General features: G+C 48.8%; 1 protein-coding gene across 1 annotated transcript in view; it reads left to right on the top strand.

Moving 5' to 3' along the window:
* WWC1 (WW and C2 domain containing 1) overlaps positions 1–25,085 on the top strand; it is a 143,525-nt gene that overhangs the window by 84,694 nt on the left and 33,746 nt on the right. The window contains exons 4-12 of the mRNA XM_081296533.1: positions 615–691; positions 1,920–1,999; positions 7,261–7,390; positions 9,025–9,171; positions 10,292–10,365; positions 14,274–14,516; positions 21,723–21,812; positions 22,796–23,354; positions 23,513–23,607. Coding sequence (XP_081152659.1) covers positions 615–691; positions 1,920–1,999; positions 7,261–7,390; positions 9,025–9,171; positions 10,292–10,365; positions 14,274–14,516; positions 21,723–21,812; positions 22,796–23,354; positions 23,513–23,607 — 1,495 coding nt within the window. The remainder of the gene's footprint in view (positions 1–614; positions 692–1,919; positions 2,000–7,260; positions 7,391–9,024; positions 9,172–10,291; positions 10,366–14,273; positions 14,517–21,722; positions 21,813–22,795; positions 23,355–23,512; positions 23,608–25,085) is intronic.

The raw sequence follows: 25,085 nt of genomic DNA, 5'->3' as shown, positions 1-25,085 counted from the left end.
TTCATATGTATGTTAATATTAGAAAGGAATAAGAATCATTTCTAGTGTTTTTTGTGATTAAAACATATTTATATTAGAAAATGTAGGAAAGAGAAAAATAAGAAGGTGAAAATTAATACCATTTATCATCCAACTCTAGAAGAATCAGTATGGTATATTTCTTTCGGCTCTTTCTAAAGATACATGTGTGTATATTTGTAAACTATGTACGTTTTCTGAGTTTAAATTATTTCTATTTCTTTGTAAACTAATTTTCGTGTAACAAACAATAGGTTTCAGACATTTCCCTACTATGTAGTGTTTTGCACATTTTCTTTCCTTTCCTTTTTGTTTTTTGAGGTACTGAGGATCGAACCCAGCTCCTTGTGCATACTAGGCAAGTGCTTTATAATTGCTGATCCCCAGCCCTGCACCAACAGTTTAAATTGCATGAGTTGTATCTTTATTCAACAAATAATACCCATGTACCATATTTCTTTAGGAAATCCCCCTTTGTTGGACATTTAGGTTATTCTCTTTTAGTGCTTCCTTTCTGAGTTTGTTTAGAAGGGTAAAAAGCCAACTTTGCTAAAATGTATTTCTTTTTCTGAAATTCTTTTGGTTTTTCATTACAGTGGTCTCTGGCTCATCATCCAGCTCGAAGTATGACCCCGAGATCCTGAAAGCCGAGATTGCCACTGCAAAATCCCGGGTAGGGCCTCTTCTGCCATGCTGCAGGATCACCAAAACCTGGGGCCACTAGACCAGAGTAGATGCTTCATCCAGGCCAGGCCCCAGATAATAACAACAGAGCAGGGGTTGTGGTATGGATGATGGTCATAACAGCTACCACCTCACAACAGCTGCCATACACCCGACCTAGTGCTGACCTGGTCATCGCAAGTCCTCTCTGTCTTTGCAGCAGCCCCATGCAGCAGCCAGTGTCATGTACATCTTAAAGATGAACAACAAGGCTGACGGGAGCTGAGAAACTGGCCCTGGGGCCCAAGAGACTCAAGTCTTAGACCAAAGTTCTTATTATTCCGTACTCTCTTCCTACCTGTTGCATGTTCTCTCTTATTTAATTCTTGACCACCTTAGAGATGAATGTTATTATTCCCACTTTACTGATATGGAAACTAAGATGCAGTGGTTAGGTGTTTTGCTCTTGGTAAAGTCAGTAGTTGGAACACTAGTTTAGGTACATCAAAGTAGTTTCCACAAGCTCAGATGTCTACCAGAAAACGTAAGTGGACGAGATGGGCTCTGGGGGAGGCAGTCGGAAGTTGGGGGACTGTCAGTCTAGGGAGGTGTGGCCTCTCTTAGGGGGTACTAGAGTTTCAGCTCTAGTGTGCCGCACCCATGATGGCATGTGAGCTCCATGTTGCCAGGCCTTCAGGTAATTTTGGAAAGGAACTGTGTGTATCCAGGCTTCTTAGCAACCCATTTGCAAAGTTTAATCCCTGTGCAGGCAGTCAGCCCCCCTATTGGCTGGGCCTGGCTCTGGGGCGTGTCTCGCCTCTGATGTTCCTCTGTTGCCTCTCACCTCCACTGTCTGCTACCTCACACACAACCCGGGGAAGTGCCATCTTCATCCATCAGAGCAGGAAAGGGCGCCTCAGAATGGCCCAGTGGCTTAAGAGAGATTTCACTGCTAACAACTGAGGAGACCCAGCTCTCTCCGAGGTGAAGTGGCCAGCTCCTGACTACTTCCTGTCTCCCTGGAGCAAGGACTGGCTGGGCAGGACCTAAGGAAACTGGCTGGGGTGTTTGACTGAATGGGCAGCTGCAGAGACAAGACCCACATTGGTGAGGGAAGGGTGTTGTGGCCCGGGGAGTGTGGCCCAAGTCATTGTGCAGGGTGCTGTGGGTTCCCCTTCTAGACCTGCAGCTCTCAGTCAGCCTCTGATCCTGCCCTTGTGTGGTCTTCTGTCATCCAGGTCAACAAGCTGAAGAGAGAGATGGTTCACCTGCAGCATGAGCTACAGTTTAAAGAGCGTGGTTTTCAGACCCTGAAGAAGTAAGTCCAGCCAGCGGGGCAGAGCATGGGGCGGCCCCCCCCCCCGCCTCAGCTGCCCTCACCTCCTCTGTCTCTCTCCTTTAGATCCCTTCCTCACCTCTCAAAATGAGCTCTTTAACTATTCTGTTCAAGTTCTTTTCCAATGGCATTGACTGACAATATGGACCCCAGGTAGGAAAGGAGAATCGCTTTAGATCACAGGGCTCTCATCCTCCTCGGAACTCCTGGAGCCACAAAAGTCTGTTCCATTCAGCTAAGTCTTACTATCCAGGCTTCGAAGCCAGCGTTGCTGAGCACTCCGGTGCACACGCCTCGGCTTCTCTGGCAGACCACTAGAGTCTCATGCACACGAACACACAACCCCTTTAATTCCATGACCCTTAACCTGAGCCACAACTTCACCTAGTGACCCACTGAAGGAACGGGGACGTCTTCCAGAAATACACAAATTACTAGAGAAGTTACACCATGCCACGTGCATGGCCCTTCACGGGGGCCTTACGGAGTTCCCAGGATCCCTTGACCAGATGTCATATTTGCTTTTAGAAGCTGCCAGGCAGCCAAGTAAGATGGAGATGTTTGGGCTCTTAAGGGCAGTGTGTTCACTGTCACGCCGGTGATTGTGCTAGCTAAACTTTGTCAAGCAGTTACTCTGTGCCAGAGATGCCTTCAGTGTTCCTGCGTGGGTAAACTCCTTCCCTCCTCAGAGCAACTCTGTGAGAAATTTTCTTTTAGTTAACCCCCTATATACACGAGGAAACTGAGTCACATAGCAAGTGCACAGTAAATGCTAGCTTGTTATGTTAACCACAACATGTGACCAGGACCCAGTCCTTGAATTGTGTTCAGTGTATCTGTTGGGCTCACCACAAAGGGGGTCCTCACTGATGCACTTAGCATGACACCAGATCTCTACCTTCTAAGAGACCTGTCACTCAGAGTCCCAAGAAGGCCACACTATCTATGGACAGCTCTTTCTGTAGTCCCTTGCTTTTGGTCTCTCCCAGACTGTAGCTTTTCCTCATCTCGTGAGTTCTCAAGTCCACGGTCACGATTCTTTTGCCACCACCCCAGCCTTTGGATGTCCTCTAAAAGTCCTATTCCATGAACTGTGAACCCCAGTGAGGGGTTTGGTTATTTCACATTCATATCCTCCCATTGCACAAGCCCCCACCACCTGGAGGGCCACCTCAAATCCAGTACAACACATGTGGTAAAAACTGTGACCTTGTCCAAAGTATATCCTGTAAGATAAATTGGGTATGTTTTTTTGTTTGACAAATTGCTACACATTTTAGCTTTCCGTTTGTTTATGTATCTATTTATGTGTGTTATTTATGTATATATTTATTTGTATACATACATGTGCCAATCATATCTCTCAAACCAGATTCTAAACTCATTAAGTCCAAAGACTCTGTTTTATGCTTCTTGGGAATCTTCATCAGCACCAAGGACAATCCGAAGCAATAGTGTGAACTTTGAAAAATTGCTATTTGGGGCCTAATGAGCAGTCGTCAGTGTCCTCCACTTTCCCACCTAAGGGCCACTCGTTCCCACATCATCTAACAGTTCCCACATCATCTAACAGAGCGTGCCCTCCCCTCCCCGCTTCTGCAGTCCTCTAGAGCTTCTGGCTAGAGCACCTCCCATTATTCTCCTAACCCCTGCAAACCTGTTTTACCACTTTGTCTGTCGCCCTGGAGCAGCATTGAAAATTCTTGTTGTTTGGTAAGCTGACACTGAATGCCCAAAGGCAAGCCTCCTCCTACCCCTCCCTGTGTCTGATATCTGGCCCAGATAAGACTCCTTTGCTCCTGCAGGCAGTGGGGAAGGAGGGGTCTTCTTTCTTGTGCATCGTGGCTGAGGGCTGGGAATGCAGCCTCAGGAGGCAGATGGCCAGGGTTCAAATCCCAGGGAAAAGTGACTTAACCCTTCTGAGCCTTTATGTCTATCAGAAAGAGTTGAGGTTATAGAGATTGAATTAGAAAAATCCCTACCTAGGGCATGAGAGAACCTGGCATGTAGGAAGAGTTTGGTGCCGACCTCTGGCTAGTTGTCCTCTTGGACTTGGGTAGACTTTGCATCTGCCCTGAGCTCGACCCTGGGCTGAGGAGCCTCTTTCACTCTGGCCATCTGGTCTTATTCTTCTTACCTCTTAAGAACATTTTTTGGTACTGCCCTTTTATAGATGGAGGTACAGGGTTGGAAATATGCCCAGGGCCACCCAGCCAGCAAGCATCGAGCTGGGACCAGAACCCAGGACTACTGGATTTTGTTTTTCTTCTGGTGCTAGGGAAATGCTAAGCACTCCATGTCCAGGGCTATTGGGTTATTATAACTATTTGAGTGTGTGTGTGTGTGTGTGTGTGTGTGTGTGTGTGTGTGTGTTGATACTGTTGGACTGTTGGGTTTTAAAGCTTGTGTCTTGATACCTCCCTTGGTGGCATTATCCCTGAGAGCCCCCTCCCCATGCCTAGGAAACATAAGTCTTCCATCTCCCTTTGAGTGTTTTAGGGTCCAGTGGGGACCTCCCCACTGGGTCATGCCCACTCTCAGCTGAGCATGGGGGAAGGTAGATCTCAACCCTCAGGAGTGTCTTAGGAGTTTCCCTCTGGTCACTTTGACCAGATGTCATTTTCACCCCTAGAGGCTGACGTGCAGCCCAACAGGACACAGCTCTTTCATTTCCTAAGCGCGGTTGTGTTGGATTCATGATGGCAATGGTACCAGCTAAGATGTGTTCGGCAGTTACCATCCCCTACGAATCCATTTGTTTGACTCGGTGTCGATGACCGCATCTTTAAAAAGAAGGAGAAAGGTTGGAAAGGATTGAAGGAAACCTCTTAGAGGAACCTGAAAAGGAAAAAAAAAAACTGAACACAAGCTTTGGAATTCAGCTCCCCTGCTCCCGTGATCCCCTGCAAATAGGAAGGGGTTGGGACTTGGCGATTGGCTGGGGTTGGGGGGTCGAGCAGAGTCTTCCTGCACAGTCACAGAAACTGTGCCCAGGTAAGAGTTGTCTGGACAAGGCCGGGAATGGTCCACTGCCATCAGTCTTTGCCCTGCTTCTGTGTGGCTACTGGGTGTGTGAATCTCAGAGAGCCTGAAAGGAAGGACAGCTGCACTTTGAAAATCCTAAAACACATGCGCACCCCCCACCCCAAACACACACACACACACACACACACACACACACACACACAACTTTTCTTTGCCTTTATGGGGGAAAAAAAGATTCATTCACTGCGTACATAATGGTGACCCTTTGTTCTCCCCCACCCGCTCCCACCCCAGCTCCATCCCGAGAGTGTTCCCTCTCAGAGCTACTTTCTGGAGCCAAATTCCAGAGTCTGGTTGCTAAGGCCCTTGAAGGAATCAGGTAGAGGCTCTGTGCAGCCCAGCAGGCACACCACTTCTGCCCGGTCCTGTGGGGATTCCGAGCCGTTCTCACCCTGTTAGCAGAAGACAGCTGGGCACAGCCCCCTCCAGACCCTGGCGCTTGGACATGCTGAAGCAAATAGCTGTCCCTGCACCCGCCACTCACCTCCCTGGCCAGTCGGAGGCAGGACCACCTCCCACCCCAGACCACTTGTTCCCCACTTATTGCTCCACAGAGCATCTTGGGCAGGATTCTGCTGTGGAAATCGTTCCTACACCAGTTTTTCAGACTGAATCTGAGATGGATCTCAGTGGACCTGGCAGTCCTGCCCAGGCCCCAGTCCTCCAAAGGAATCCACAGGCTATTTTTAGTGGGGAGACATAAACGAGGCTTTGTATTCTCTCCACGGAGGCTGAAGTAACCGCAGGGGAGGCTGTGTGGAGACCAAGTTCCCTGCCTCCCTCCACCCCAGGCCCAGACGATGAGGCCACGAGACAGGGTGAAAACCAACCTGGTCAGAGCAGTGATTCCCCATTCCAGCTATTTTTAGCCCAGAACAATTTGGCCTCTAGCAGGAAAGCAGAGAAGAATGCCTAGGAGGCTTTCTTATCCCGAAATAATGGGCTTGTGGTGTCCCTCAGACTGTAAGACTTCCTCTTCTCCGCCCTCTACTGAAAATGCAGCCCCAGCCTTTGATGAAAGTGTGAAGCAGTTAAAAGCACTCTCAGATCTGCTCTCAGATCCTTCTCCCGCCTGCCTCCAGCCCTCTTCCCCAACCACCACCAACAACAACCATCTGGTTTGGTCTGACCTTTGGAAAACTGTGTGAGGACCTTTAGATTGGAGTCTGGTGGTAGAATACCTGCATGGCACACGTGAGGCCCTGAGATCCATTTCAGCCTTGTAAAAAATATAGCAAACAAACAAACAAAAAAATTAGCTTAGCTCTAGCTTTATTTTACTTTTTTCCCTTTCTTTGACACCTTTTGCCCCCATCCAAACAAATTTGCATCTAGGTCCTGGATAAACCAGTGAGCTCTCTGGGCTTGAGGTGTCTTTGTGCAGCACTTTCATTTGTGCAGCACTTCCTAGCTCACCAAAGGATTTGCCATCCTTCACCCCATTTGACATCCCTAACAACTCCTTGTGCATGGGCCAGGCAGATGACATGCTCTAGACATTTTCAGAGGAGGAAACGGAGACCCTGTGTGGTTGGGAGCTGTATCCAAGGTTACTCCGCTGGGAGTTTTGATCCTGTGATTCAACATATATAATTATCAAGGATGGTGCTTCTTGAACAGGGGTGATTTTGGCTCCCTCCCCCAGAAGACTGTAGGCAATGTATGGAGACATGCATGTGGAAGTTTAGGGAGGCCATAAACAGAGGAGGGTTTGGTGGTCAAGTTTATCAGGTGGGTGGAGATTGAGATGCCCAGATTGCAACCATCCTGTGCCAGAGGCTGAAACTATTCAAACACGCTCAGCTCTGTTCCCAAGCCGTGCAGAGTCAAGACAGGGATGCTCCTGTAGGAAATGATCATCAAGGACAGAAGGAGTGCAGTGTCACCGCTCTGTGCCTGGTATCTGGGCCTCCGCCTTCCCTGCCTAGAGGACCAGGGAGGGGATCCAGAGGCTCCCTGTGAGGGCCCACGCTTAGGACTCTTGGTTTCAAAAGCAGCTTATTTCTGCAGCCACCTGCTGTGGGACATTTGTGATTTAACAGGGACCTTCCACGCCACACCCCACAAGTGGGACCTGAAGAGGAAGGGCATGCAGGACAGAGAGGAGACTGCTTGGGGAATTGAAGTACTGGCCTGCACTTCCCCTGGGGAAACCTTGTCCCTCCTGGGTGTGACCTTTTCCATCACCTGTCTTCTAGAATCGATAAGAAAATGTCTGATGCCCAGGGCAGCTACAAACTGGATGAAGCTCAGGCTGTCTTGAGAGAAACCAAAGCCATCAAGAAGGCCATCACCTGTGGGGAAAAGGAAAAGCAAGATCTCCTTAAGGTACGTGCATTCCCAGTCACATGGACCCAGCTCAGTCCTCCTCGTACCCCTGCATGCACATTCTTCCCACATCCCTCGGGACCACTGCCCTCTTTTTACTCCTTGCCAAAAATCCAGACTGTGAAATGCTCTCTGAAACTTTTGACCACCAACATGATGCCCCCATGGGAAATTCCACACCTGACCTGTGGTGGAACACAGGTGCACCGAAGGTCTCCTATGAGGTCACCTCCTGGCTGTGCACATAAGCCATGTGGACAACAGTTTCCTGTTTAGACTTGGGTCCCTTCCTGAGATAGCTCATGGTGTATATGCATCTGTAAAGATCCAAGTCTGAAACAATTCCTGACCCAGGCATTTCAGACAAGAGCAACTTGACCTTGACTAGTCTTCTTGGAGTTTGGTCCCATTTTATAGAGGAAAGATTGGAGGCTTCAGTGTACTAGATGGCTGACTTGGGGCCACATAGGGTCAGTGGCAAAGCTGGGGTGAACACCGTCAGGCATACCCCAAAGGCCATGTCCTTGCCCCTAGCTCTGGCCACTGGGTTTATCTTTCAATGAAGCAAATGGAAGGAGATGGTTTCAGCATCGTTAATCTCAACATCAGGATGTAGTATCTCTGTAATCATTTTGTGTATGTGTGTTCTCACTGTGTGCTGGGAACTGAACACAGGAGAAGAGTTATTCTCTACCACGCCAGGCAGCTGTGCCAAGGACTTTGCATGCATTGGTGCAATGGGTCTGACCTGCCTTCTGTATCAACTCTGCTTTAATTTGATTCTACAGATAAGGACTGCAGGACTCAGTACAATGGATAGAGCCAGGATTCAAACCCCCGAGCACCTGACTCAAAAGCCTATTTGCTTAACCCCTGGGCATACCACCTCCCCACACAGGAACCACCCTGACCTCAGAGATCTCTATCATGGTTGCCATTGGCAGGTTAAAAGTCCAAGACCCAGAGCTGCTGGCTGCAAGTTGCTAAGTAAAGGAAGCTTTATGCTCTAAGACAGAGTATTTCCACAACTCTTGCCGAGACAGCAGCCCAGTGAAAACGTTCAGACAGGGTGCTCCTGGACAGCAAGGAGCATTCCTGTTGTGATTAGCAGTTAAGAACACAGAGCAACAAAGTCAAGTCCAAATCCTGGCTCTGACCATTGCCAGCTTCTCCTTGATAAAAGGGGGAATAATCACAAGTCATTCCTCAAAGAGCTATTGTCAGGACTCAGTGAGCTCTTAGTGAAACCGACCGTTGCTGAGTGTTGGCTATACCACATTTCACACTGTCATCAGTTTAATCAATGTGACTGTCTTGTGAGGTAGCACCTAGGGTCATTCCCATCTTACAGGAAAGGAAGTTGAGGCATAGACAAGTTAATCATTCCAGCTTAGATGGCACAGCTAGGAAGATACAGCAGGGATTGTGCCCTGCGCTGAGCCCACATGCACCCTACTGTCTCCATGTAAAAGGTCCTGTAAGCGCCCACTCGGAGCCCTCTGCATGGCATCAGCTGGGTGTCAGGGGTGAGCACAGATTCCTGGATTAGAGAAGATGCCCAGGAAAGCCCTCCAGTGCCTGGCAGACCTGGAAGATGCATGACTAACCTACACACTGTCCCCCTCTGCCTGCAGAGTCTCACCATGCTCAAGGATGGCTTCTGCACCGACAGAGGGTCTCACTCCGACCTGTGGTCCAGCAGCAGCTCTCTGGAGAGCTCAGGCTTCCCACTGCCGAAACAGTACTTGGACGTGAGCTCCCAGACGGACATCTCGGGGAGTGTGAGTAGGCGGGTCCCACAGGAGGGCTTCCAGGCAGGTGCCCTCTGCTTGCTTTCACTGGCTGCCAACTCCACCCTGGGGAGCACCTTTTCTCACAGCTCCTGGCCCCAGAGCTCTGGCAGGTGGGTCAGGGAAGCGCACCAGCTCAGGGCTCCTCCGCTCTGACATTACCTGGCCAGGTACTGGTGCCTCTAGACCTGCATGGAAAACACTTTTAAAGGACAAAGTGTCTTCCTCTGGTTTCTGTCATACTGTGCGCAGCTCCATTCAGCTGGAAGGCAGAGGATATTTTCCTCCTGTTAGTTCCAAAGCTATGTGTGCCGCTTTCACACAGCTGTGTGACTCCTAATTAAAGCGCAGTCCCAGTGGGTCATGAGCAGTGAAGTGCTGTTCCGATGGGGATCATGGGTAGCGCCAACTCATGGTGAGCTGTAACTTTTGGAGAGTTTCACTAGAGCAGATGACATAGCCAGACTACCTCCAGCTTCTGCGCTAAAGACTACTCCCGTCAGATGTCAGGGGCATCCTCCAGCTTGGGAAGAGAAGCTGTATCCATGTGTTGTCTGGGGAACCTTGTAGCTTCTTATGGCTCTTGACAGAGGAGCACAGGGCATAGAGCTGTTCCCTCCTTCCCCACACCATCCACATGTCCAGCTAAAAGCCACATGTAAGCCAGGTATTCCTGAAGAGACCCCGTGCCTCCTAAATCCTAGGACCTTCTCCATGTGCGGTCAGGATTGAGTCCTGACTGCAGCCTGAGTTTTCTACTGCCCCCTTCCCAGCACCCCAGGATGGCTTTCTTATGGATTTCCTGTCCCTGTCTTTTCTTACCTGCTACCTCTCCTGCCTCCATTGGCTCTGAGCCATTTGGGGCTTCTAGACCCTCGGCTTCTCTTCCTCAAGGGATGGATGTCAGTTTGAGACTGTTTCCATGACCTGAAGGAAGAGAAGTATTTTTTGCTTAACTAGCTTCCCTGCCGTCCACAAGCCAGCCCAAGAATCGAGGGCTGTTCTTTGCTCTGCCCCACACAAGCTGTCAAGTCCTTCCCGAGCTCTCGAAACATAGCTCAGTAGCGGCCACAATAGCTGTGTAACTCCCGACTCTGCTCTCGCCCTCTAGTTCGGCACCAGCGGCAACAATCAATTGGCAGAAAAGGTCAGACTGCGTCTTCGATATGAAGAGGCTAAGAGAAGGTAACTCCAGGCTGGTGCTAGGGCTGTGGGGTTCCTACAGTCATATGGTGGGGGTCTGCTCTGAGCCCAGCTTTTTGCATTCCCACCCTGTTTAACCCTCCCCAAAATTACGAAGGTAGGTAGTATAGTCCTCTTATATTAATCCTCTGGAATTTAGAGAGGCAATGCCTTGCTCAGGACACTGTGTAGAGTATGGAACTGTGCTTTGAACCCAAATCTGCTTAACCTCTCAAAGATGATTTATTTTTCTCCTTCTTGTGTTGGTTTCTGTAATCAAAGTTTGCTGATGATCCTGGAAGCAGTTTGGTTTGGAGGATCCACAGGTTTGTTTGGTCATTTTTGGCAATAGGCTAAGAGGACTACAGACACTATCCACTACAACATCTCCTGCATGACCGCGAGCTGGCTGTGCTTTTCAACTGAGTTTCAACTCCATAAAGATGTGGCTTCATGGAATCCAAAGCGGCTGGGTTGCACTTCCACAAATAAAATAATAATCAAACCTGGCATTTTTAGAGCATCTGTTAATAGGCATAAACAGATTGCTTGTTGTACTAAAACATCTTATTTGTTTATTCATTGTTGTACTGGAGATTGAACCCAGGGGCTCTTCTACCACCGAGGCATGTCCCCAAGCCATTTTTGCTTTTTATTTCGAGACAGTCTCACTGAGTTGCAGAGACTCGCCTTGAACTTGATCCTCTTGCCTGCATTTCCCAAGTCGCTGGGATTATAGGCATGTGCCACTGCACCCAGCAATATTAAGACGTTTGTGCATCTATTATTTAATTTTAAAAGCAACCTCATACCATAGCTTCTATCTTATTATTTCCATATTTAGAGGGGAGAGAGTTTAGCAAGATGTTTCATGGCTTTTCCAGGTTGTACAGTTAGAATTGGAACCCTAGACATTCTGGTTTCAAGTTCATGATCTTCCTATACACTGAGTCAGCCCTACTGGGAAAGAACCCCCTGAGCATCTGCTGGTGAATGAATCCAGGCGTATTACAGCCATTTCTCCATGGACTAAGTTGCCTGGCCCATGAACTCTCTCAGCCAGGCTGGGTAGAGTGTGGTAATGCCCAGTTCTTCTCTCCCAACCTTCCGTTAGCACCAGATTCTCTGCAGCTAGGACAGAAATGTGATAGAAACCAGAGGAAGAAACCAAAAGGGAATTTATTGTCTTATCTATCTCCAAAATCCTGGGGGAATACAGATTCAGGCTTAGCTGGATCCAGGTGCTCAATTAACGTTACACAGATTCCATCTCTATATTCTCCACTTCGCTGTCTTTGTTTTGGCTTCATTTCAAACAGGTTTTTCCTCCCAAGGTGACAAGATGACCCTCAACAATTCTAAGCTTACATACAACCAGGGTAGCAACCCCAGTAGAAAGGGGACCTGCCTTTCCCAACAATTTTAATGAGTCTTAAAGGCTGGGATGTAGCTCAGTTGCAAAAGTGCTTGTCTTGCCTGTTCAGGGCCCTGGGTTTAGTCCCCAGACCCACAAAATAACTTGAGATTCACTGACAGTTTTGGATGAACCAATCACTGATGCACGGCTGGTAGGGAGGGTGGGAGCAGGAGGATTAGAATTCCATGAAGGTCCACGCATGGGTCATATGCTCATGCTGGAAGGAGACTGAGGTCAGCTTTGGGGGAACCAAGCAACTTAAAAGTATGGGAGGAGAGGTTTTCCATAGGCACACCATGGTGTTGTTAGCAAAAGAAGGAAGAATTAGATAATGGTCAGGTGGAGGGAAGCAGATGCCTTTGAACTGTTTCCCCTTCCCACTAGGGATTCAGCAAAACAGCAGAACGTGTATGTTTGGACAGTCACTTGTCCCCTCTGAAGGGAGCCACTCTGAACCTTGGATCTATTCCAGCTTGCAGTAATGCCTGTCCTATGTAACCAGTCCTGGAGAGACTGAAGCACTGAAGTGTTCCCTCTGGGATCAAGCCATTAAAATTATCACAGAGCTTCCTGGCTCATCTGACTTTACCCGGCTTCTTACCTCCGCCTCTACCCAAAGCTAGATTTGGTGTAAAGGAGGCAGAAGAGGTTGCCGAGTAGGAAAGCAGGGGCTGCAGGATTTGTGAAGGAAGGGAGGTAACCAGAGTGAATGGAATGTTTGATTGTCACACGTCAGGTTTTGTCAAGGGTGTTTCGAAGTTGAGAGACTGACAGTTTCCATCAGATTTTCCAGAGGATGAGTTACCCTGATTTAAGCAGCAATGGCGTAGGGATAGCACCCTAGAAAGTACACCCAGGAAAGCGTCCGTCACTCCTCAGTGTCCTGCTTAGAGTCTAGCTGCCAGACCTTTGATGCCATCCTGAGAGCTGATCAGAGTCCTGGAGATAGCAGGGCTCTATGAAGTTGCCACATAGCTAACCTTCATGGATTGCTGTATATATCAATGTGAAACCGAATGGTAAACCGTAAGGATTCCTACTGGGAAACTTGACTGGGGAAGGAGCAAACCTTGAGGTGTTTTTCTGTATGGAGTTTTTCCTACTCATGTTTTGGTACGATGAGTTCAACCACACTGACCACAGATCAGACTGAGCTGCAGGCCGTAGGTCTCGGCTCCCAACAAGTATTGGCCATGTTTGTGATTTGCAGTCTCAGGTGAGCTGTCAGGCGTATATCCAGTGAGGTTAACAACTCCTGTGTGTCTGCTCTGATGGGATGGGGTAAGGCCGAGACGTGAGGCCCAGACGTGATTTGAATAGGTCAAGTCTCAAGGATCATGGCATAATTACTTTCAGGTATTTCTAGCAGTACTCTTCATTACACTGGGAATCTTATTTTAGTGGTAATATTTCCTCATGTCTATATAATACTTGGCAATATCTAAAGAGATCTTACTGCTTCTTTTTTATAACCCACCTTGTAGGTACCGTCATTATCCCTACCTTACAGACGAGGATCCTGAGTCTTAGAGAAGTTAAGGTGCAAGGCTGCTGATTTCTTCCCTTAGCATTTATTAAGTGCCTTCAGTATACCAGGCACCAAATGTGACACCGAAATGTGTGTTTTTTTTTTTTTTTTGTGTGTGTGTGTGGGGGGGGGGGTGATGATTAGGATTGAACCCAGGGCTTCCCACATACAAAGCACGTGCTCAACCACCAAGCTGCACCCCCAGCCCCACCTTCTTTCACAAAGGCCAGAGGCAGGATTCCTCTCAAACCATCTGAACCCCCAAATGCATGGCTTTTCAATAGCACCACCACCACTCTCTGGACTGAGAACACATGGTTAGTCACCAAGACCCCTGTTGTCCGCAACTGTCATTGGCAGAGCGCGTACTGTGTGGCAGGCACCTTGCAGACATTACTGCTGATCCTCACAATCCAAAGGATGAGTGATTGTTTTTCTTATCTTCAGGTCTTGGCGAGTTTACCTAGTGTTACATAACTAATAAGTGGTCCAACCAGGTAATAACAACAGTAGCAACAGAAACATTTATTGAGGGCTTACTGTGTGCCAAATACTGTGCTTTGAGGGCTTATGGGTTGTCATAAAATCTTGAACCACAACCTCATAAGGAAGGAGCTTTATTTATTCCCTTCAGAGAGGTGAACAGTTGGCCCAGGGTCACACAGCTCATGGAAAGAGGTTATTGCCTGGTATTGGATCCAAGTCTCTCATGTAGCAGGCTTGGGGGCATTGCCTAGCTCATGTCTGTACCCTAGAGACGACTTCATGGTTGGGACAGGATAGGCACCAACGTGTGTTTGTTAGATAAAATGTGTTTCCTAGAAACTGATTAAAAGGAAGACTATAACTGCCAAAGAGTGCTCTGAGGGTCTCCTGGCCCCTGGTTCCTTCTGTCTTAGAAGCACAGTCTCCTGTCCCCACAGTGCCTTTGTTCACACCAGTGGATCTCACCTTCTCCGCCCCCAGGATCGCCAACCTGAAGATCCAGCTGGCCAAGCTCGACAGTGAGGCCTGGCCCGGGGTGCTAGACTCAGAGAGGGACCGGCTGATCCTCATCAACGAGAAGGAGGAGCTGCTGAAGGAGATGCGCTTCATCAGCCCCCGGAAGTGGACCCAGGGGGAGGTAGAACAGTTGGAGATGGCTCGGAAGCGTCTGGAGAAGGACCTGCAGGCAGCCCGGGACACCCAGAGCAAGGCGCTGACAGAGAGGTGGGTCTGGGGCTGGAAAGTATGAACCAGGTGTGTCCCAGGGGCTTGGGTTAGGGAATGTGCCTGTCCTCTGGCCCAGCAGGGACCAGAGGTGAGGGGCACACCTTGGGCACCTGACTTCTCCATGAGCAGTGTCAGTTTAGGTGTCTTATAGCCTCCACGGTAGTTTATCGGGGAAAGGATTGCCACCCAGCGCACCAGCCACCTGGAGCTCAATCATGTTGCCCAAAGTTTCCTGCCTGGGCACCGCCTTTCAGAAGTGAATCTTCTGATAGAAGTGAGCCCCATAACTCAGAATCCTTGAGAACACTCGTTTTCCAACTTTGTGACAGTGATTCACATTTTATATCGTGACCTAAGATACACAAGTTTGGCACAGTAGAGCATATGCTTTCCGTGTCCTCCAATTTCTCTTGTGGACAATCAGCCCTCAGTATCCATGGCGTCCATATCCATAGATTCAAGCAACTACAGATTGAAAAGGTGAAGAAAAAACAAATTTTTAAATAATATAACAAAAAGTACAAATACACAGTGCAGTGTAACAGCTATTTGAGATTGCATTTACATTGTATTAGGTATTATAATAATGTAAAGATGATTTAAAATATATAGGAAAATATGTATGTGTTTTATGCAAATACTACCCCATACACATAAGAAATTTGAACCGTGGACTTCAGTATCCAAGTGTGCATGCACGTGTGTGTGTTGTATGTGAGTCTGCAACCGATCTCCCAGAATACCACCGGATGAATGTATTTATGTATTTCTTTTCAAGCTTCATGCTGCTTATGGCCCACTAAATTGATTTCACCACATCCTAAGTGACTGCAGTTTGAAGCCCATTGGTGTGTCCAGGTTGTAAACTGTTATGCTTATAGGGATCAACAGGTTGTGGAAGTGCCTGGTGGCCGTCCACATCAGACCATAGTGCACAGAGCCCACTGTCTACAGCATGTGCCGTCTCCCTGCTCCAGCAGGTGGAAGTGTGGGCCCTGGGCTGCCTGAGGTTCCGTATTTTATTTATATTCATACACACACACACACACACATACACACACACAAACACATATACATTTTGGGGGGGGGGGTGCTGGAGAAGAACCTAGGGCTTCACACATGCTAGGCAAGTGCTCCACTACTGACCTACATCCAATTAACAAAAAAATTGAATTTTTAATATTTAAGTATTGGCGACTAATCCAAAGTTTTAAAAAATAGAGTGAATCAGCCTCATCTGTGGTCTTGATATACCCTGAAGCCCCTGTTCTCATACCAGACTTTGTGTATGCATTTCCACTAGTGTCCGCACCATTCCCACACCCACCCTGCACAGTGTGACTCTGTGTTCATGGGAGGTCCTGCAGTCCCTGGCTCCACACCCACCCATTCACCTGCCCATCAACCAGTGGTTTATTCACTTCTTCAAAAAAACATTTTTTGCACATGCTGTGTGTGCAGGGCAGTTTGGAGGAAACAGAAATTGAGGTATGGGCCTTGCCTGTTGACCTTCAAATCTATTCTGGTTCTTTTTACTTTTTGGTAGCAGATTTTATTGCAAATTTCCTGCCCTTGTGAACTTAGAGTCAAAGCTAGTGATTTTTCTTTTTCTTTTTTTAATGACACATAATATTTAAGTATATGTATATGTTGTATAATGACCCAATCAGGAAAACTGACATTTCCATCTCCCCAAACACTTAATCATTTCTGTCCTGGGAACCTTCAGACTCTCCTTGTTATTTTGAAATACACACACAAAAACTGTTGCAGATGGTAGTTACCCTAATGTGGTATGCAACACTGGACCTGACTCCCCCTATGTAACTTGGGGATCCATTGCCTGACCTCCCTCTGTCCCCAACCAACATTCTTTCCAGCCTCTCATACCTGTCATTCACTCCTGGTTTCCACAGATCACCTTTCTGACTTCTACAAATAAGTGAGAACCTTCCTGTGTCTGGCTTGTTTCACTTACCATGTCCTCCGCATCTGTCCATCTTTGCCCCAAATGACAGGATTTTGATCTTTTTTATGGTTGGACAGTTTCATTGTGTGTATATATATTTATATCTCATTTTCTTTATCCACTCATTGGGCAGTGGACACCTGGTTGATTACTTTTGCTATTGTGAATAGTACTGCATTAAATATGAGAGTGCAGGTGTCTCTCTGATGTAAGGATTGACATCCTTTGGATGCATACCTACTAGTGGGATTGCTGGATCATACCACAGTGGCTCTGTTTTTAACAGCACCTCCGTACTGTCTCGCATAGTGATTGTATGAATGACATTATCGCCAGTGCTATTTCCTTTCTCTGCATCCTCGCCAATGTTGGATATTTATTTGTCTTTTTTATCATGACCATTCTATCTGGGGTAAGATAATATCCCATTGTAGTTTTAATTCACATTTGCCTAATGATTAGAGATGTCGAGTGATTTTTGTACTTGTTGGCCATTGTGTATAGGAGAAATTTCTGTACAGATCATTTGAGCTTTTTTTTTTCTTTTTTTTTTTTTTTTTTTTGTACTGGGGATTGAACCCAGGGGCACTTAACCACTGAGCCATATCCCTAGCCTTTTTAATTTTTTTTCCTTTAAGACAGGTCTTGCTGAGTTGCTTAGGGCCTAAGTTGCTGAGACAGACTGAACTCGTGATCCTCCTGCCTCTCCATCCCCAGCTGCTGGGATTACAGGCATGAGCCATTACACCTGGCTCCTTGGCAGACTTTCTCTTGCCGTACATTAGTCAAAGTTTAAAATAAATCCTCAGATAAATTTGGAGCCACATAATTGACTTCAAGAAGAGCCTTTCTTTAAAAACTCAGAATTGCAATTATCATTTAGACTAGTAAAATATAGTAAGTATTTTATAAGCTGAGATTAGCCAGAATACTAATCTAGTATAGTTTAATTTACAATCATTATGAAGTATACCATATGACAAGGTTTTTATTTAATATACATTGTATAACCTAAGACAAATATAAAACAATGCTTTAAACCTTAAACTGAAAGTTTGAGGTTATCATTGCTGTGGTTTTGGTTTTTGAATGTCACGTGACTTATCTCCTGTGATCTCTGGTTCTGCCTTAGATGTGTATGCACCACTAACCCCTTGAAATTCCAAATGATAATTCAACATCAGGGGCGTGACCAAGGTCTCTTCTCCCGCTTCATTCTGAAGCCTGTTCTCTAGTGCTCTTCCATTCTAACAGCGAATCCGCTTGCTTATCCAGGACACCTGACTTCTGCAAGGTTTTTCTGCCATCTTCTGTCAGTAGATTCCTCCATACAAATGTCGGTTTTCACCTTTTTCCGACACCTGTGCCTCCCCACCTGTGCAAGTGGTGTCTCCTTGCTCTTCTGGCTCTGGCACTTTTCCCCTCTCTGCTCTGCTAGCATCGTGTCCTGTGTCCATAGAGACAGTTTTGTGAGCTTGTCCCATCTTGGAGTCTTGAGAGCAGTGTTCCCTGTCCTCCGAGGGGTTTCACTCAGAGACTTCTGAAACTAAAAGCCAAGGAACGCGCCTGGATTCCAGGGCGCCTTCACCATGTTCTTTTCCTTTGCTTCTTGTTTTGATAGCATCCCACTCGTGCAGCTTTGCTTTTCCTGCCTGTGCTTTTTGGGGTCTTATCCACACAGTCCTTGCCTGTACCAATGTCTTCAAGTCTTTCCTCAGTGTTTCCTTCTATAACTTGTGATTTTCTAGAGGGGGTGTGCTTGAGGTGATTAGCACATGAATCTCTTTTCCCAGTGGTTATCAGAGGAGGAAGCCCAGTTGTGTCCCCACAGAAGCAGTGTCTACATTTGCTCTCTCTGCATCATCAGGCGAGGGGCCCTTCAGGAGCAAGCAGCTTGCAATAGCATCCTAGCAATTGAGTGAGCTCCAGTAGCACGCGGCTCAGTGCCTGCTAGACCAAGTTGATGAGCCCCTTCCTGGCCCCTCATGGCTCAAAGGATCCCTGACGGGTCACTGGTGCCAATCTCTTCCCACCAAGAACATTATCAGGACTACCCAAAGAGATGTTCAAAGTGTATCCACTTCTTCTCCTTCATCCTCCACTAACAGGAATGGATGATTGGCCCTCACCTGTCACTGGGTAAGTGGAACACAGGAGAAAGTATCATATAGTGTGAAGGCAAGTGGCTGGACCAGAGGGTTAATTGAGGCTCTTCCCTGCTATCAAAAATTTTCATTTCCTGAAATTAGGACTAGAGATTGATTCTCTTTAAAACCCCTAAGATAGACTACAGGTAAAAGTGCCTTCTTGTGTTCTATGTTATTTAAAGCTCCCAGGCACCCTGAAAGCAATCCCCCCCTTTTACAGATGAGGATCAGAGGCTTGCCCAACATCACTGAGCAGCAGAACTGGCTTCAGAAGCTGGTTGCAGAGCCATTGCCCACTTTAGGCTATTATCCAGTCAGAAGGCCCAATTGTGGCCTTCACCCCATCTAGCCACAGTCCCATGGCTGCTCTGGAGTAGAGGGTTCAAGTACCAGTCCAGCAAGGCCAGAGTCTCCACTCCTCCACCTGCTGAGCAGGCAACATGGCGGGTCCTGGAGGGCAGGGTCCTCCTGGGGAGATGTGATAATAGGGAAGCCAAAGAGCACAAGGTAGGGAGCCAGGTGTGTCCCAAGAGGAGTCTGGGAAGGGGACCCACAAGAATAGTGGGGACAATGCTGATGTACCTGTAGCTCTTTGCTTTCAGCTCCTTTTTTATTTGGATTTGTTCTTGGCTTATTTGTCTTCTGTCGTGTGTGTGTGTGTGTGTGTGTGTGTGTGTGTGTGTCTGTCTGTCTGTCTGTCTGTCTGTCTTTTAGTGTGTTTTCTCTCTCCCTGTTCACACCCTCCTCCCAGTGGATTTAATATGAACTTCACTTCATACAATGGCCGAACTCATTCACTTCATTCAAGGTGCCTCTGAGAACAGGAGTGAACACCCCCAGGTGCCTTTTGGCCACCCATGTCTCCTGCCATACCCCATCACAAAATCCATCTGAACCGCAGGCTTTCTCACACTCTTGGTGCCAGCCCCACCTCCCTCCTTCCTCGCACGCCCCATCCCCAGTCAGAGCTGGTGTGCAGTCATGCCAGGTGCTCTTTAGAGCGTGGGCTCTGCCCCTGCCCCAGGCACCACTTCTTCAGGCCTGAGGTATGGCGCAGGCTCTTGTGATTTTAACCAGCACCCCAGGTGCTGACCTTCAGAGTGTGGGGTTTCCAGTCCCACCTGCTGGATCTTCTGCCTGCTTCCACACTGGATGTGTTCCTGGCCTTCCAGCATGTGCCAGGCATCACACACAGGCCATCTGGCCTGTTAAGCCCAGGCTGCTGGAGGGAAGCCTTGGCACCTGCCCGTGGCTGCCCCCACCATGCTCAGGAAGCCACTACAGGCCAACTTAGTTCCATCAGCATCCTGTCCAGGCTCCAATGGGGACCTGCGTTTACTCCCGGAACAGCCTCTGTGGCTCGTTCTGTGAGCCCCACTTCCGCACCCCAGACCTCACACCCCTTCTGGACTTTGCTCTTATGGTGAGTCAGGAGATGCCCTAGCCTTGTCCACCCCACCGAGAATTCCGAATTTCATCCAGTAATATGGGCTCCATCTGCCCACCTGCTGCCTACCTCTGCCAGGCAGGACTCTGGAAGAACAGCACCAGGGGTTGAGCTTGCCCTGCCTGCTGCTCTGGCTATCTTTTTTTTGTCAGTTTACAGGTAGGTCTGCTTGCCCATTAACAAGCCCACCCACCTCTCTCCACTCCTCAGTGGTGTCTGAAGACATCTCTGGCCTTGGCTGCAAGGCATGTGTTGGAGGCCCAGCACACTGGGGGGAGACGGTGTGGCTTGGTTTTCAATGGAAATGAACCCCGCTCCAGGCTGGGTGAGCTGTGCTCTTGGTGTGTTCCCCAGTTTAGAGATCAGCAGGCCAGAATGATGGCAGGAAAGGAGGAGCAGCCAGCAGTGGCACACCTCTGCCCACAGGGTCCTCAGTGTAGCAAATGAAGTTTGCCTATCTCACTTGGAGGGGGCAAGTGCCTTTCCCTAACCAGCTCCTGTCCATCTCTCATTATTGGCTGAGGTTTCTCTACTGGGGTGTCCACCTGCTGCAAGAAATAGCCCCCACATCTCTGGTGACTAACATGATAGGAATGTGTTTCTTGCTCATGTAATATCTCATTGGGTATCCCCAGTAAGCAGCGCCCATTCAGGTGGTCATTCAGAACCTAAGCCGCTTCCCCTTTGAGGCCACAAGAGTCATTGACCAGGAGACAGTCCCACTTAACCTTAATCACTTCAGCTGACACAGGTGACTTTACCTCACCTTCCATAGGCTGGAACTCCATTCATGTGCCTCATCCTCCCAGCGGCAAGGGAGTCTGGGAAGTAGCCCTGGGGATCAAGGGGACACAAACAAGGGTGGACACCAGGAATCAGAGCCACAGTGTCACATGCTCAAAGCCTAAATGGGGTGTCTCCTTTTACATTCTGTACTTTTCCATCACGGACCTTGTCATTCACTGCATTAATTAGATATTGAAGTATTTCTTACTACCTGTTCTCACCTGCCACAGTAGAAGGGGAACTCTGTAGGAGCAGAAGCAAGTTCCGTTTCACTCGCTGCTTTATCCCCAGCAGCACCATCAGCATCTAGTGTGATGTAGGCACTCAGTAAGGTCAGTGGAAGAAGGGGAGGAAGGAGGGAGGAGGAGGGAGGAAGGGAAGGAGAAAATAATAATTCAGGGAAGGAAGGAGAAAACAACGTGAACGAGGAATGCCTGGGTGGGATCCTCACTCTTGCCACTAATTCTCTAGCTCTGTGTCGATTATTCAATTCTATGAGCCTCAATGTCCTCATATGTAAAGTGGTAAAAATCTTTCTTACCATACAAGTATCACCGTGTGACCAAATTGAGGTTGCATCTCAAGGTTCCTAGCACAGTGCCTGACAGGGGCTAGGTAAGTAACACAGCAATCGCTCTGCCTGCTATATATAATATCCTATATTATAATATAGGTAGAGGCTGTACTTCCCCAAACACTGTAGGAAACTGCTTCCAGAAAGTTCTTGCAGATACGTCTTTGGGCTGAGTGTGCATTCCTAAGAGCACATGCCGGTGCTTCTTTTCTGGGAGCTGGGGGGACACGGAGAGCCGGATCCCTTTGGCAAATTCCCATCGTGCTTTCTCTCCCTCCAGGTTAAAGTTAAACAGCAAGAGGAACCAGCTGGTCAGAGAGCTGGAGGAGGCCACCAGGCAGGTAGCAGCTCTACACTCACAACTGAAGAGGTGAGTGGTGGCCCTGGGTGACCGGCCCCCTGGGGAAGGCCAGGTGCAGGTGTTCCCAGGTGGCCCAGCTGAGATCTGACCTTGACTTGTCCTCTCTGGCTCCAATGTAGATGTATGAAAGCTCAGAAATGGTGGTGAGGGTGGCAGGGACAAGGTCTTTCCCCTCCCTGAGCTGCTCCCACTGAGAAGGCCCTGGTCAGGCACTGGCATGTCTGAAGAGGCCTCTGCTGCTCCTCTCTAGAGCAAGAGGGTCCGGCCTAGCTCAGGAGGGCAGCAGTGCATCACTGGAATTGACACCAGAATTTTGTGTTTATTAGATTTTTTTTTTTAAACGGTTGCCTTCTTTGTGTAGCAGGTGCTACTGCTTTTCAAATAGCACTTAGGATGTCAGGTGCCCTTTTAAAGTAAATATTTTAAGGTAGAAAAAAGTGAGCTGATTTTAAGAAAAACAGTAAGAAATATTTCAGGTTGGGTTCAAATATGATACAATATCATGGCCAGCTGCGGAGTTGCACGCCTGTAAGCTCAGTGCCTGGGAAGGCGGAGGCAGGAGGATCTCGAGTTCGAGGCCGGCCTCAGAAATTTAGCAAGACCCTGTCTCAGTGTAAATAAAAAGGGCGGGCTGGGATAAAATGCACCCGGGTTCTCCCCCAGTACCAAAAAAACAAACAAAAACAAGAACCCCAACATCATGAAAATGCGACGTGGCCAGTGGAAGATCGAGAAATGCATAGGAGGCAAAGTGGGACTTTCGGGCATCTCTCTTGGGTTCAAAGTGCGGCCCTGCCACTCTGGTTATGTGGCCTTCTTGGGTGTGTGTTTTCTTTGCGGTGAAGTGGGGGTGCAAGGTGGCCGCCAAGCGGGCCCAATGGGACCACGTGTTCTAAGAGCCCTGATTCGTTCTCCGACGCTCACATACAGTCCCAGCGGCCCACTTCATTAACGTTCTGGGTAGTCACTGTCCCTGTTCTCCCTGTCCCCAGCCTCTCAAGCAGCATGCAGTCCCTGTCCTCGGGCAGCAGCCCTGGTTCCCTCACATCCAGCCGGGGCTCCCTGGCCGCCTGCAGCCTGGACTCCTCCGCCTCGGCCAGCTTCACTGACCTCTACTACGACCCCTTTGAGCAGCTGGACTCGGAGCTGCAGAGCAAGGTGGAGCTTCTGCTCCTGGAAGGCACCACGGGCTTCCGGCCCTCGGGTTGCATCACCACTATCCACGAGGATGAGGTGGCCAAGACCCAGAAGGCAGAGGGAGGTGGCCGCCTGCAGGCCCTGCGCTCCCTGTCTGGCACCCCAAAGTCCATGACCTCCCTGTCCCCACGTTCCTCCCTCTCCTCCCCGTCCCCGCCCTGCTCCCCTCTCATTGCTGACCCCCTTCTGACTGGAGATGCCTTTCTGAGCCCACTGGAGTTTGAAGACCCAGAGCTAAGTGCCACTCTGTGTGAGCTGAGCCTTGGGAGCAGCACCCGGGAGAGATACCGGCTGGAAGAACCAGGAGCAGAAGGCAAGCCTTTGGGCCAAGGTGGGGAGCACCGTGTCCGCAGGGTAGGGCACTCAGGGCCCCTGTGGTGACTGTGGGCAACACTTCCTAGGTGCCAGGTCTTCGTACGGTAGATGATTTAGTTATTCAGGAGACACATCAGCTCTGTATGTGCTAGGTACTGCACCAGGCCTTTCTCTTGGTGAGCTTACTCATTCCACAGATGTTTAAGTACCTACTAAAACTGAAGGCCACATCCTGCACTGACAGATGCATTCAGCAGACAGGCCACGTCCCAAACACTGTGCGAGTCCCTCGGTCAGTGGGTAAGACACACAAGTTCCTGTTATCAGGAAGCTGATTTTTCTTTGGATACACAGGCAAGAACATGCACCCAGATGAAAGTACCAAGAAGTACATCATGCAGGGCATGTGATAGCACCTTCAGGCCGGAGAGGGACAGCCAGTTCACACTGGGTTGCAAAGGAAGGTGACCTGAGAGTAGAGGCTTAGATGACAAAAAGGAGCCAGCTGTGAGTCAGCGAGGGCTGGTGAGTTAAGCAAAGGTACATTAGGAGGAGAAGTTTATCTTTAGCAGCAACTACATAACAAAGCACCGTACTTGACATTTATTAAAGATATATGCTGGTGAAAGAGATTGCTTCTCCTTTGCCTATTTCACAGATGAGGAAACTGAGGTTGAGAGAGGCAGCATCGCTTGCCCCCAGTGACCCAGGCAGCAAACAACAAAGCTGGGATTGGGACCCAGGGTTTGCTTATCCCAGAGCCCAAGAGCTTTCTAGCCATGTTCCTTCCCACTATGATGGGAGACAGCTCAGTGTTTATATGTGTGACACTCCTGGTGCTTGCCAGCCCCACCAATTTCCTTTGGCTCAGGACCTGATGGTCATTACAGAGCAGGTGCCCAGTAAGCTCACCTGGGGCTCCTCAGTTTTTCCTGGCACCCCGTCCCCGCAGCACACATACCCAAAACACAATAGTAGCCATGGTGCCTTGACCCAGTTATACAGAATTCAGGGACCATTATGCACATTTACCCATGTTAATCTCACAATTGAAGTGGGGTTGATATTATCCTCATCTTGCAGATGGAAAAGGCAAGAACACAGAGAGGTTAAAAGACTTGTCTTAAGATTAGTTTCACAGCAGTGACAGAATGAGGATTGGCCCCTGCCCAGGTCCCCTCTGTAGCATATGCCCAGCTCTGTCTGCAAATGGCTCAAGCTCCTGGCTCCTCATGAGGCCAAGCAGGAGAAGCTGGACCCATCTCAGCCTTATGACTCCAGGAATGGGCAGGGCTGACACTCATGGGCCCAGAATTGTCCATTTACTTTCAAGAGCCAGTGCGAGCCAGCCCTGGTTAACCAGGGCTCTGAGTGGCAGTGGTTTCTTTAGAAAAGGAGCCGAGAGATCCCTGGGGTTCCCTCATCAAGAAGGGAGTCTTGCTGGGTGCTCTCAAACAAAAATAAAAATAAGCCTCCGCCTACAGCAGGTGGCAAATTGTTCCCTGGAGAGGAAGGAGGTACAGGTGGTGCCTCTCACCAGACTGAAGGGGTGTCTCTGACGTTGAGTGTCCCCAGGACACTCAGACCCCTGCTGGGTCCTGGGGAATGACTCCACTCCCCTCCCAGATGGTGTCCTTGGGGCTCCTGGGCCAGAGACTACACCCGGGGCTGGACACATTTCCTTCGTGCCATCTCTCGAAGCCTCCCCCGCAGAGAGCGATGCCAGCCAGAGCTCAGACGCTAAGCAGGTTATGCGATTAGGGCCGCTGC

This window comes from Spermophilus citellus (genome assembly GCF_964194105.1).
Source record: "Spermophilus citellus genome assembly, chromosome: 1".
Classification (NCBI taxonomy): domain Eukaryota; kingdom Metazoa; phylum Chordata; class Mammalia; order Rodentia; family Sciuridae; genus Spermophilus; species Spermophilus citellus.
Note: the sequence above shows the minus strand (reverse complement) of the source record. Positions and strands in the feature narration are given on the sequence as shown.